We start from the raw sequence: 14,687 nt of genomic DNA, 5'->3' as shown, positions 1-14,687 counted from the left end.
ATGAAGCAGATGGGTTTGAAACCGGCTCATTGGCAGCAGCCAGTAGTCTGCACACTCGGTGATTAATACGATCTAGATATTTGGGTGGTCAGGGTGGGAGAACTGTATTGGTAGTTGACGCTCAAAGCTCTTTTTTACCTGGTTCCTGGCAAGATAGTTCCTGTCAATACTTGGTAACATTTTCATAGTTTTGTTTTTAGACTGTCCTTCATGCTTAGGAGTAAATGTACTCTTCAGAGAAAATGGAAATGTATTTTGGTGGTAGAGGAAAAGAACTGAATTTAAGAGGGGACAAAAGTCTCCGCATCAACTCAACAAAATAAGAAAAAAAACTAGTAAGTGAAACAAATCAAGAAAAAGCGAACACTTAAAGACTTGCTGAGATACTCCCTGGAGTCTTCGGTGAAATTGGAAGGACAGTTTGGAAAACTGTTGCCCAGCTAACTTGCGGGGGTCCCCTCAGCCTGCCCCACTGTGACGTGGAGCTTTTAGGCAGAGAGGAACATGGGCTTAAATAACAGTTTTGTTTTGTTTTTTAATTTTAGTTTTTACTTTTTAAATAAATTTTACTGAGGTATAAAATAATAAAATGTACCAATTTGGACTGTGTCTTAATAAGTTTTGAAAAAATGTGTACACCTATGTAACCACGACCCCAGTAAAGCTATTTCCAGCAGTTCCAAAATTCCCTTCTGTCTCTGCAGTCAGTTCCTTGCCCCTGGCTACCCACCCAAAATTCCTTTCTGATTTGTTATCATAAATGACTTTTGTCAGTTCTTTAATTTCATATAAATGGAATCTTATATATGTACTCTTGTCTCTGACTTCTTTCGTATAAGTTGTTTTAAAATTCATGTGTGTTGTATCAGTGGTTTGTTTCTTTTTGTTTTATGAGTATGCCGTAATTGCTCATTTTCCTATTCATGGACATTTGAATTCTTTCCAGCTTTTCGCTATTATGATACAACTGCTGTGTTAGCATTTTCATATCATCCTTTTTATACTCCTATTTTTCATTCATTCATTTTCTCTTTAATTCCAGTTACGAGTGAAATTTCTGAGTCATAGGAAGATCTATATTTAGCTTTTTAAGAACTTTCTAAAGGGGTTATACTATACACTGACCAGCAATGTATGAGAAATTCCGATTGTTCTACATACTTCTCAGTATTTGGATATGAATAGTATTTCATTGTGGTTTTAATTTGCATTTCTCCAGTGCTGGGATTTTGATTGAGACGGTGTTGACTTTTTAGATCAGTTCTGTGGGAAATGACATCTTCACAGTGTTGAGTCTTTTTTTTTTTTTTTTTTTAAGATTTTATTCATTTATTTGAGAGAGAGAGAGAGTGAGAGAGCACGAGACGGGGGAGGGTCTGAGGGAGAAGCAGACTGCCTGCTGAGCAGGGAGCCCGATGCGGGATTTGATCCTGGGACTCCGGGATCATGACCTGAGCTGAAGGTAGTCGCTTAACCAACTGAGCCACCGGGGCACCCCCACAGTGTTGAGTCTTGCCATGCATGAGCACGTGAATGTTTCCACTTATTTCGATTTTCCTTACTTTCTCTCAGCAGTGTTTTGTGCTTTTCAGTGTATAGGTCTTGCAAATACAACACCAAGTATTTCACGTTTTTTTAAGCTGTTGTAAATAGTATTTTTTAAATTTCCATTTACTTCTTACTCATTATATAAAAATACGGTTGTTTAATATATTGATCACGTGTCCTGTCATCTTGCTAAATTCACTTAGAAATTCTAGTAGCTTCTTAATCTTAGGATTTTTATATCCATGATCATTGCATCTGTAATAAAGACGTTTTTACTTCTTTCTTACCCATACGTATGCCTTTAATTTCTTTTTCTTACTGCACTGGCTGTGACCTCCAGTACAGTGTTGAATAGAGGTAGTGAGAGCATCTGTCTTTGCCTTGTTCCTAATCCCAGGGGAGATGCGCTCATTATTCATGAATACGATGTTAGCTATATGGTTTTTCTTTTTTAAATATGTTCTTTATCAGGTTGAAGAGTTACCTTTTTTCCTCATTTGCTGAGAGTTTTTTATCATGTGTGTTCAATTCTTTCTAATGCTTTTTCTGCATCAATTGATATGATCATATGATTCTTCTTCATTTTATAAATATGGTTAAATACATTGAATGATTTTTGAATGTTAAACCAACCTTATATTCCTGCCATAAACCCCACTTGGTCATGATATGTTATCCATTTTCTTTATATTGCTGGATTAAATTTGTTAATATTTTGATATAGAATTTTATGTCTGTATTCATGAGGAATGTTGGTTTGTATTTTTCTCTTCTTGTGATTATTTTGTCTGGTTTTGGCATCAGAGCAATGCTAGCCTGGTAGAATAAATGAAGAAGTGTTCCCTCTTGTTTGCTGAGAGTTTGGATAGGATTGGTATTATTTCTTCCTTAAATATTTGATAGAATTCACCAGTTAAATAGTCTGGACCTAGAGTTTTCTTTCTGGAACATTTTTACTTATGAATTCAAAAACAGATACAGGGTTATTCATCTTCTATGTTTCTTAAGTCAGCTTTGGTAATTTTTTTCTTCCAAGGAATTTGTTTTCACCTAAATTGCAGAATTTATTGATATAAAAGTTGTTCAGAATATTCTCTTATTCCACTACTCTGTGTAGGATCTGTACTGATGTCCCCTTGTTCATTCCTGATATTGGTAATTTGAGTCTTCTCTTTTTCTTGATCATGTTAGTTAGCTTGAAGTTTATCCGATCTTTGCAAAGAACTCACTTTTGTTTTTCTCAGTTGTTTGTGCATTTCATTGATTTCTGCTCTTTATTATTTCCTTCCTTATATTTTGGGTTTAATTTGCTTTTCTTTTTCTACCTTTTTTTTTTGTTTTAGAGATTTTATTTATTAGGGGCACCTGGGTGGCTCAGTTGGTTAAGCATCTGCCTTCGGCTCAGGTCATGATCCCAGGGTCCTTGCTCAGCAGGGAGCCTGCTTCTCCCTCTCCCTCTGCCTTCTGCTCTACCTACTTGTGCTCTCTCTCTCTCTGTCAAATAAATAAATAAAACCTTTTTCTTTAAAAAAAAGATTTTATTTATTAGTGCACACACACCTGTGCGGGTGGGGGGAGGGGCAGAGGGGGAAAGAATCTCAAACTGACTCCGTGCTGAGCCCAGAGCCTGACACAGGACTTGATCTCACCACCCTGAGATCATGACCTGAGCTGAAATCAAGAGTCTGTCACTTACCCTACTGAGCCACCCAGGTGCCCCCTTTTTCTACTTTCTTAAGGTGGAAACTTAGATCATTGATTTAAAAAAATTTTTCAAAGCAATATTGGTTGAGGTGTAAGTTACATTTTTAGCTTAATGCTTTTGAGTTTCACCTGTGTTGTTGGATTAATCGGTATTTTGTATCTTTTTTTGTTGAGTTTTATTCTGTCCTATATGTGTATTACTAGTTTATCAGTTCACCGGTTGATAAACCTTTGTGTTGTTTACACTTTGGAACCATTGTGCATAAAGCTGGTATAAAAACCTTTGTGTGCAGGTCTTTGCCATTATGTTTTTATTTCTCCGGGCAATGGAATTACTGGGTCATGCGGTAAGAGCAAGTTTAACTTCATAAGACACTGCTATATAGTTTTCCAGAATGTAAGTACTATTTTGCAGTCCTGCTAGCAATGAATGAGAATTCCATTTACCTCACATTCTTGCCAACCACTGTGATTGTCAGTCTTTTCAATTTTAGACATTTTCGTGGGTATGTATCTCATTGTGACCTTTATTTGCATTTCTCTAGTGACTAGTGGTGTTGAACATCTTTTCCTGTGCTTGTTTGCTATTTGTGTATCTTCTTTGTTCAAGTGTCTGTTCAGATATTTTTCCTGTTTAAATTGGGTTGCTTGTCCTGTTGTTATTGAATTGTAAGGTTTATATAACTGGATATAAGTTCTTTATTAGATTTGTGGGGGGGTTAATGGTTAATAACATCTTTTTTATTAATGTTACACATAAAAATTCTGATTAGGGAATTCTATAGCTGCATTGTAAATCTTGCGTATTTGTGTGTGTGTTCATCCTAAATTTGTTTCTAAACGTGTTAGATTATTCATGTTTTCTTAATTTGAACATTTAATTTATAAAAACTCCCTAATTGGTACATGACAGTAAAAGTGTAGCATACATTAAGTCATAAAATTTTGATTGATTTATCTGTTACCCCTATTAATGTTTGATTAATGGTCCCTTCTTAGCTTTGTTTCAGAGCTTTGGGCTTATAGAAAGTTTCTAAATGTGAAATACAGTAAGATCCCAATTTCTGAACAAAGAAGTATGGTTGATAAGCCTGAAACATGGGTTTCTTTCTACTCTTGAACATTTGGAACAACATTTAAATCATCGTGGACATTTTAAAAGCTATCGAGATGGAGCAGAGCACTGAAGCAGGCCCTTTGCCTTGACCTGCACTGCAGTCGTTCATGGTTAGCACATCAAGGTTTCAGGCCCAGAACGCATACTCTCCCTGGTTCTTTCTAGATTGACTTTTAATTTTAAGATGGAGATAACCATCATGAGGGGATAAATTTGAAGAGGAACAGACTTTTTCCTGGTGAAGTCTTTTCTTTCAGTTAAACCCTAGAAATACAGGTGGTAATTCTCTTTTTATATGTAATAGAAGTATGGTGTGAGCATTTAAGACTGTCCGTTATCCGCCTTTGCATTGGTTAACTTTTGTTGGGAAAGCATCCACTGCTCTTTTCTTGGCTCCTTCCAGAAGCTCCAGGTAAGCTTCTTGACTTACCATCCCATGTGTCTGACGCACACTGTTCTTATGACGATTTCTGCGCGCGCCCCCCCCACCCCCCGCACCACACACACACACGTAACTCCGAGACACATTCTTCCTCGGGACACTCAGGTTTCCTCCAGTGACAGATTAAATGTCTGACTTCATGTTTTGTTTGGTTTTGTTTTTGTTTTTTTTTAAGATTTTATTTATTTATTTGAGACAGAATGAGAGAGAGAGAGCACATGAGAGGGAGGAGGGTCAGAGGGAGAAGCAGACTCCCTGCCGAGCAGGGAGCCCGATGTGGGACTCGATCCCGGGACTCCAGGATCATGACCTGAGCCGAAGGCAGTTGCTTAACCAACTGAGCCACCCAGGCGCCCTGACTTCATGTTTTTAAAGCTGTTCATTACCATGCTTAACGTATATTCTTATGGTCACCAATAAAAACCTATATAATGTGTATAAAGCTGTTTCAATGCTGAGTTTTCTGGCATGCTGTAAAAATTGCCAGCACTCTTGGTTTCCTGTCCCATCTGTGAGTGCCTTTTATGTGTCATAGGCTTTTTTTTTTTTAATCTTTTTCAAAAATCATGTGTAGCGGAAATCTACTTGACAGTTCACTGTTCTGGGGTGTTCTCTGCATTTGACAAACAGTGTATAACCATCAGTACAGTCTAGATACAGGATGTTTCTGTCAGCTCAGAAAGGTCCCTTGGCCCCTGGCCCCTGGCCCCTGGCAGCCATTGTCCCCGTCATTGTGCCTTTTCCAGAATGCCATATAAATGGGCCGAAACAATATGTAGCATTTGTATATGGCTTCTTTCACTTAGCACAGTGCTCTTGAGATTCTGCCGTGTGCTGCCGTGTGTCATCATTTCCACTGGCTGTCACTGAATTTGAAGGTGGAGGAAGAGCCTTTGAAGCTAAAAAGTGAAGGAAACAGATTTTCCCCAGAGCCTCCTGAAAGGAACACAGCCCTGCCCACTCCCTGATTTTAGCCCCATGCCACCCATTTTGGACTTCTGACCAACAGAAGTTAGTAAATTTGTATTGTTTAAGCCACTGAGTTTGTGGTGAATTATTATAGCAACCATACAAGCCAATACAGAGAGCTGTGCTTTCTATGCCCTAAGAGATCTAAGAACTACAAAGACCTCCTCCTATTTTTTTAAAGTAGTTTTTTAGCTTTAGATTTTACAGTTTGGTCTGTGATTCATTTTTAGTTCGTTTTCCATATGGTGCAGGATAAGGGTCTAGTTTCTCCCCCTCCGCTGCCCTCTCCCGGAATGAAGGGGGACGTGTTCCTTCTCTTTCTGGGACAGTGTATGAAGAGTTAGTATCCATTCTGTACTCAGTGGTAGAATTTACCAGGGAGGCCACCTAGCTCTGGAATGTTGTGTTTTGTTTTCGTGGTAACAAAACAATTTTGAATACAATTTCTTTAGTAGATAGAGGGCTATTTTGGTTCTTCATTCTCGAGTGAGCTTTGGTAATTTATGTCTTTCGTGTCATCTACATTTTCAGATTTGTTAATGTAAGGTTGTTCTTCATATCTTACCCTATAAAATTCTGTGGAGTTTGTGTTGATATCGCCTCTTTAATTGCTATTGAAAATGTTTTCTTTTTTCTTGATCAGGTTAGCTAGAGGATTATCAATGTTAGTCTCTGCAGAGAACCAGCTTTTGGTTGCACTGATTTTCCCCTAATACAATTTTTTTTCTGCTCATATCTTTATTACCTTCCTTCGGCTTGTTTTCAGTTTAATTTGTTCTTCTTTTTCCTGTTCTGAAGGTGGAAGGTTGGAGAGATAACAAGTATTTCCATTTCCCCCCCCCCCAGCCTTCATTTTATAGTTCTCATGTCTCCTTTACATATGTTGTAACTCGGCTTTAGACAGTCTGCTTTCTTTCTATATTTACCAACATACTGACCACCAGTGACCTTCATTTCTTGTTGTAGGTCTGAATTTCTGTCTGTCATTTTCCTTCTGCCTGAAGAACACCCTTGGATTTGTCTGTAGTGCAGCCCTGCTGGTGACAGTTTCAGTGTCGTAGGGGCCTCATTCTGCTGCCTGCTGAGAGTTAGTGCTGATTCTTTGTTCCACTTTATGCGATGTGCATTTTTACTCTCCAGTTGCTTTTAAGATAGTCTTTTTATCACATTTTTAGCAGTTTGACTCTGGTGTGCTTTGAGGTGATTGTTGACCTGGGCTTGTTGAGCTTTCTGGATCTGTGAGTTTGGTTTTCATCAAACTGAGCAATAATTTGAACATTTCTTTAAATATTTTTTCTGTAACCCCGTCCTGGGACTCCACCTGTATTAATATCTGTTGCATATATATTACCTCTACATAGAACCTCTACCTCCATTGGGTCACAGGTCTGTGTTCACTTTCCTCTCTGTGCTTCATGGTGGGTAGTTCCTATTTCTGCAGGGTCTGATTTAGTATGGACCTCATCCAGTGAAGTTTTCATTTCAGATATTATGTTTTTTTCAGCTGTTGATGTTCTCTTTGCTTCTTTTTCATCTTTACTGTTTCTTTCCTCGTTATGTCCATGGTTTCCTCTAAATCTCAGCATCTTTTCATGGCAGCTGACTTAGTGTCTGTCTGCATTTCCTTGCTGGTTCCTGACCCCATGTCACCGCCAAGCACCTGCCCACCTTCCCGGTTTGGCTCCAGGCCACACGTCGAGGGCAGTCGTATCTGTGACTCTGCTCCCACTCCACCTTCCTCATGGCCACTGTCTTTTTGTCTTCCCCTGCCCTGCCCTGCTCACCCTCAGGTCCCAGTGAGACAGCCTGATTGGAAGTAGCTGTGCCCCCTCCTGGCCTTGGGGCTGCGGCCAGTTGCTTACTGCACGTGCCCCAGTTTCTTCTTTGAAGCGGCTGTGTTGTGCCCGTCCCACTGCACTGGGCTGACTGGGTCAGTGACTGTGTTGTCCACGCTCCATGTGTCCGTGTGCTTCATGCTGTGGCGGTTGTCATCCTGATTTTCAGGTTGTACCCAACAGCCTATCCCCTAGGCTTCCCCTGAGTAATCCAGCCCACACCAGCTTCCCCTCTTCAGCGAGCCAGCTTCATGTGCATTGTGTCACACAGGTCAGCACCACAGCTTGTCTTCATGTATTTTCTTTTTTTTTTTTAAGGTTTTATTTTTATTTATTTGAAAGAGAGCGCATGATCATGAGCGGGCGGGGGTGGGGAGCAGCAGGGGGAGTGGGAGAGGGAGAGGCAAACTCCCCACTGAGCAGGGAGCCCAGTGGGGGACTCGATCCCAGGACCCTGAGATCATGACCTGAGCCAAAGGCAGACATTTAACCAATTGAGCCACCCAGGCGCCCCTTGTCTTTGTGTATTTTCATGTTGGGGTGGGCACACTAGACCCCATCCCAGAGGTGAGCCAAATCCCTCCCTGGGCCAGTTTTTGTGTGTCCCTCAAGCTGAGAATGACTTTTACATTTTTAAAGGGCTATGAAAAAACAAACAAAAGAGGATATATGCCAGAGACCTGTGGCCCGAAGCCTGAAGTGCTTACTGTCTGCCTCTTTACAGAACAAGTTTGCCAATCCCAGTCTATAGGCTCATCTTGTCAGGGACGGTGTTTTCCCTGACTTTTACGTTTAAAATGTGCATACAATATAATTTCCAGTGTGCTGTAAATATTGACACTTAAGGATAAAAGTATTATATTGTTCTTTAAAATGTTTCCAGGAGAATCTAAACAGCATGGGTACGCCCACTATCATGCATTTTTGTAGAAACATAGCTCTGCTACAGTGGTTGGAAAATGTTCATTGCTGCCTTTTCTCCTTGCACTCTTTGTTTTATTCCACTTGTCCTATAGAATTTTATCCCAATGTAAACATTTTTCTGCTAAGTATTTTGTCACCCTGTCATACCATTCTGTAAATATATATACACGTATATGTATATATAAAAATTATTTTAAAAGTTTATAAGATTCTTAGGCCTTAAGCATTTTCTTTTGAATGGTTGTTAGTCATTGTTTGTACCAACTCCTGGCTCCTGGTCTTCCTCCATTGGTGCCGGCTGCCCCTCCTGGCTCCTCTCCTGACCCTCTAGGTGGGGCCCCTTCGGACTCTGTCCTGTCCTTGGACCTCCATAGTCAGCTCATGAAATCTGAGTGCTTCCGTCTACTGAACAGCTCCCAAACTACCCTCATCCAGCCCCAACCTTCCCCACACTCCAGAATGGTCTGTTGGCTGCTGATTGGCACCTCTGCTTGAATGTTGACGTGAAACCTCAGATTCGCCGTCTGACATGGAACTTTGTGCGGTGGTGCCCCTCACAGCCTTCTTATCTTCCTGGTGGCAGCCCTGCCCTTTGCATTGCAGGGTCAGAGAACTCAGCTCTTCTGTGGCTCCTTCTTCCCCACCCCTCGCCTAATCTGCCAGCAAACGCTGGTGGTGCTCCCATCAGAGTATTCCCACTTCACTGCTTCCACCCTGGTCCTAACAGCTTAACATTTCACCGGGGTTACTGTAAGAGATAGCCTCCACAGGGCCTCCAGCCTCTCCCTCCTCTGCTCAGACCCCTCTCATGGCTCCCTGTCTCACTGCGTAAAAGCTAGCGCTCTCACGGTGGCCTCTTCAGCCTCAGCTCCTCCCTCCCCTGCCTCGCCTCCAGCCTCTGGAGTCTTCCCTGAACATACCAGGCTCTCTCATGGGCCTCACCCAGCTCCCCTGTCTGGAGTGTTCTTCACCCCAGTGGCCTTTTTTCAGGCCTTTGCTCTCTCCAGCCACCCTATTTAAAATCGCAGCTCCTACTCCCTTAGCTCTTTCATCTTCTATTATATGATTTCCTTATTTATTTTGTCCTTCTTCCACTAGAATGTAAGCTTTGTCAGGGCAGGAAAGGTCTCTTGCTGATGTGTCACCAGTGCCTAAAACACATCATAAGCACTCGTCAAATATTTGTTGAATGAATAATGACTTTACACAATATGTTGCAAGCTTTGATGGCTATTAAACACAACATAGCACTTCATCTGAAATGCATCTGAGAATGATGGAGTTATTACTATTAGCATTTTTCTCTGATTTAGTTGATGCATTTGTGAATGACTTTATGCCAGAAAGAAGGGTTCAGTATCAGTTTTCTTTCTTTCTGTTTCTGTAGATGTAAACACTGAGGACTGCTTGTTCAGACAGGCCTGGAAGGTATTTTGTTATAGCTATGACATTCCATCCTTGGGCTTCAAAGTTAGAGGCCAAAAATATCATATAAGATATTTTGTTGATCTTTTTGCTGATTACTAGATTAGGGTCCTTCTTCCATTTTGTTGAAAGCAGAGAATTGGAACCCACCTGACTTGGAGAAGACTTTCCAAACACAGTCATCAGCGTCCCTTAGCATCACGGTTTCTGAGACAGTCACCAAAACCACTTTCCCAAGACCTGTCAACTGGCCATTAGTCATACCTGTCTTCACTTAGAAGCATCTCTTGTTTTATCTGAAATTCTCAGTAAGAGTTGAGAATTCTGTGATATTACTGATTTTGCCATACCTTTACCAATATAAAAATGTATGCTTTATATTTCCTTAAAACCTTGAAGCTGTAGATTTGGCTCATTCAATTTATCAGAACTATCTACCCAGTGCATAAATAGGCAGAACCAGTTCTAATTGTCAGCCCAGTCAGCAGTCAGACTCACTCTCAGGAGAAGTCTTACTTATCTCTAAGATGTACCATCAGCCACCTCTCTTCTGAGTTTAATTCCTAGCAGTTAAGTGAGGCATGGAGCCAGTCACCTGGGTGGAAGAAGGTACCATGCCTGTGGCTTATTGGCTCCCTGTTTGCTTGCTTCTCATGGGGATAATGTGTTATTTTACAGTAGTCTAGGGATTGAAGTTGCTAAATGAAATTTTAATCATCCCTGCCATCAGACTCTACGATGTGTCTGAATTTAAGACATTCCAGTATGAACTGGGATATCTTATTTATTTATAACACCCTACTTTGCCCTTAACAGAACTGGGTGTAGGATAGGGAAAGCACAACCCTGCCCTGTGCCTCCCTTCAAAGGGCTTTCCTGTGACCTTTGTCCTCTGGGATGTTTGTGCCTTGGGGCAGTGCATCATGGTAAGAGGAGAGCTGAGACTCAGCCTTCTGCCCCCGGGGGAGCAGCTGTGAGAAGGGAAAGGGAAGGGGAGGCCTGCATGACTCTTGAGATGGTCAGGCAGCTTCATTTTAGGAGAGAATGCACTTGGACACTGACCACCTAGAAGTGGATTCTCTTGAGGCTGTTTGTACCCACCTACCCCTTGGACAGTTTTCTCCCAGGAATACCCCTAACCTGGCTGGGAGATAGTGGTGGATGATTCCTGGAAGGCAGGAGGGAGTGGGCTCCAGGATACAAGAGGAGGGAAAGATGGTTCCTGTCTTTGGAACCCTGGGTGACGGGGATAGGCTGGCCCAGTGAGAGGTGGATGCCAGGAACTTTCCTACTGCATTTCATTGTTGTACTTGAATGCCCAGTTATCTGAGAAGCAGGATGTTTTCAGCCACAGCAGTCACGGATAGTGACGTAGTGGGCCTGTCCCAGACTTGGATGTGGTGCACACTGGGTTATGGACGCTCTAAATGACCCCGCTGCCCGCTGGCTCCAGAGCTGTGTAGGCCGTCTTGCGTCTCCGTCCTGCGAAATGCCAGCTCGGGAGCCAGACCCGGAAGGTGGACCAGCAAGAACTCTTCCCTGGGGCCTTTTGTTGAGAAAATCACAGGAAACAAGAGATGCTCTTGAGTTTCCTCTCAGTCCAGTCTGCTCCTCAGCTGCTTTGTAAGTGGGACTGTGGCATTTCTAGGCAAATTCACAACCAAGGTGGATCGGGTCCAAAGGCTTACGTACCTTAGAAGAGGAAAAACGAAGTACTGGCTCAGGAGCTGATAATCTTTCCTGAAAGACGTGTTTCGTGAAATAGAACAAAAATTACAACCGTCTGCTTGCTCTCTCTTTTCAGTGGATTCAGACATGATATAATTCTAATAATTACTAATTGAGAGCTTGAGTAGGACAGAGGAATATGGTAAAACCAAAACCCCATTAGACCAAATAATAGTTTCTTTGAAACTGGTAGATAGCAGAGTTGAAACTCTATAATCGTGGCATGGAAAGCCAGCTAGAGAAAAACCACAGTGGTGTGGCAGGATGGAGGGGCTGGAGCACAGCCTTGGGGAGCAAGAAGAGAAGAGAGCAGGTGGAGCTCTGCACCTGAAGCTGGCGTTCTGGTGCCGCCGCATGGTCTACAGAGCCCAGCGCTGGGCCACTCGGCCACGATGACCGCTGTGCAACACAGAGCCTCTGGTGAGCAAGGATGTGCTCTGATTATTTTATACCTGAGATGCCACTTGTTTGGAAAGTTCTTGTATCTGGAGGTAAAATTTTTCCCCAGAGTCTTTTCCAAAGACTCGATAGTGTCAGTCACGAATCCAAGTGCACTTGTTAGCACTAGAAATAGACGCATCAGATAGTGGGGAAGGGTAGGATAATAAATACTATGTGATGGGTCAGGCAAGCACGGAGAAAACACACCACCTTATTCCAGATGAGCCGATGGGACATATGAAACCACAGGATCACTAAGAGAAAACAGAGAAATCAGGTCTTTCTATAATCTTGGTTGGGAAAGATCTTTTTCAGGGTAATACCAAAGACAAACCACAGAAAGACTGGCTTCTCAAAAGTGAAAACTAGTTGAACCACAAAACCGAAAGACAAACAGCAGACTAAGAAACATTGTAACAAATATAAAAGGCAAAGGTTAATCTTAAGAGCTTTTTTATATTGTAATTAAAGCATGGGTACCTCAGTAATACAAGGATACTTATGGAACATCAGTCATTAAATGATTCAATATGAAGTAAATTTCAGCCTCACTACTTTTCTTCAGTGTAAAATGAAACAAATAGAGTATTTCTCTTCTGTCACGCTGGCAAAGAATGAAAACTTTGGGGTCCAGGTAATGTTAGTTAAAACTACCATGGACAACGTAAGTATTGATGCAATCTCAAAAAACTTTTTTAGTGATGATTTATTGGAAACTAACAACTTCCTATTAAATGTTCATTTTACATAAACAGCTGAGGGAAGCAATAAGATGTACTATTGCTGATTTGTTCACAATGATAAATATTTGGGGGGAAGTTGAACTTTCATTTTAAAGATGGTGTTAATTTTGTCAAGTTGTGAAACTCAGAGTACTGGGGGGAAGTGTTTCAGGTTCAAGCACCTTCATGGTGGAGCGCCCTCTGCTGGCAGCAGCCCCAGTAGCCTCTACTGTGCACCTGCAGGCCAGGCTCATGCCGGCCTGGTCGACCCTAGAAGAGGCTGAGAGGTAGCTGAGGCCATCACAGGAGCTGGGACTGCGCTGTGGGGCCTGACCCAGTGCCGCCCTGACTCCAGACATCCTCCTGCATGCCCACCAGCCCCCTGCCAGAGGTCCCGCTTTGTTCAGAAGGCTGCAGCCAGCGCTCAGCCAGCCCGCCCAGCAGCGTTGTCTGTGCGCCGTCTCTGAGGCGAGGATCCCGTCTCTGTGCTCCACTGCTTGCCCCCCCCGGCCCCCCGGAGCACCCCTCGGAACTGACATTCTCATGGGGCCACCAGCAGCAAACAGATGGCCCTGCAGCTCAAACAGGATGGTTGCCTATCATGAGATGTGCTTGAAGGGGTCCCCTGGGTGCTGGGGTGTGGAGTGGGGTGGGCCGAGGTGAGAACAGCGTTCCTTGGGCAGGTCCTGGGAGACTGAGGAAGAGGAACCAGTCCCCCAGAAGGGTGCCTACACCTCCCCTGAGGGCGCATGGCTAGTGGGGTGACAGGCCAGCAGGGAACTGATTGGGGTTCATCATTAGAGCAGGGCAGGATTTGGTGAAGTAACAAGGAACCCTCCAGTCCTATTGTTTAACTCTTAATTCTCTGTATTTGCCATATTCTAACATGAGTGTTTGCTTTTTGTTTCCTTTTTTTTAATTTAAAGGATTTTTTTGTTTTGTTTTGTGTTTTCGATAGATGAGGGTTACTACCAGGGTGGAAAATTTCAGTTTGAAACTGAAGTTCCTGATGCGTACAACATGGTGGTGAGTAGCCTGCGTTTGAATCATTGTCCCCTTTGCGTGGCCCAGTGGTGGTCACGGCCCTGCACCCTCACCCCCTCCCCCCACTTTGGGTCCCCCCAGTCCTGGGGCTGAGTACAAAACGGCCGATATTTCTGTGATTCATGTTGCTCCTCGGCAGTATTCAGAGCCTTAGGGGAGAGATGCATTTTTTAACAAGTACTTGTGAGTGCTGTATGTCGGGCAATGCGCATGGGGGCTACAGCTCGGCCGAGGTTGGCACCTTCGCTTGGAGCTGCCTGTGTGGTTCACACCAGTCTTAACTTGTTAAATCCTGGCACCGAGGAAGAAAGCATTTTATTTAGAACTGTGGTTTTGTTTGTGGTATAACACCAGAATTCCCAAGGTGTAGAAAACACGTATTTTAGAATTTTAGAAAAGAGGAATGGCTCATAGTTTTAAACCATAAGTAATGTTGATCTCTCAAAGACCCCACCTAGGTAATAATTATACCAAGTACTGCCACATTCTATCCTTGCTCTTAAGGAACTTACCAGTTAGGAAGGTGAGAAAAAGTGTAGAAAGTTACCCTAAAATGATAAAAGCCCTAAGTAGCAGATAACAGAGATATGGGGCAGTGCCAGGAAATTAATGCACGGGATTCCGAGAAGGAAGGAGAGGATCACATTGGGAAGGTGGTCCAGCCAGTTGAGCTTTTCAGGAGAAATAGGACTGGAGTTGTCCTGACTTGGTTGACCCTTAACCAGGGGATGGTGGTCTAGGTGATGTCGAAATCCCTGGAACTGTTTTAATAGGTACAGAAGTGAGAA

At 42.6% G+C, this 14,687-nt stretch overlaps 1 protein-coding gene across 2 annotated transcripts in view; it reads left to right on the top strand.

Annotated features, from left to right (window-relative positions):
* The window catches only part of UBE2F (ubiquitin conjugating enzyme E2 F (putative)), a 54,770-nt gene that overhangs the window by 20,028 nt on the left and 20,055 nt on the right, over window positions 1–14,687 (top strand). For both annotated transcript variants that reach the window (XM_035006776.1, XM_035006774.1), the window contains one exon: window positions 13,814–13,881. In XM_035006776.1, coding sequence (XP_034862667.1) covers window positions 13,814–13,881 — 68 coding nt within the window. The remainder of the gene's footprint in view (window positions 1–13,813; window positions 13,882–14,687) is intronic.

Source organism: Mirounga leonina, unplaced genomic scaffold (genome assembly GCF_011800145.1).
Source record: "Mirounga leonina isolate KUSES-001 unplaced genomic scaffold, KU_Mleo_1.0 Mir_151, whole genome shotgun sequence".
Taxonomy (NCBI): Eukaryota; Metazoa; Chordata; class Mammalia; order Carnivora; family Phocidae; genus Mirounga; species Mirounga leonina.
This window is presented reverse-complemented; position numbering and strand designations above follow the sequence as displayed.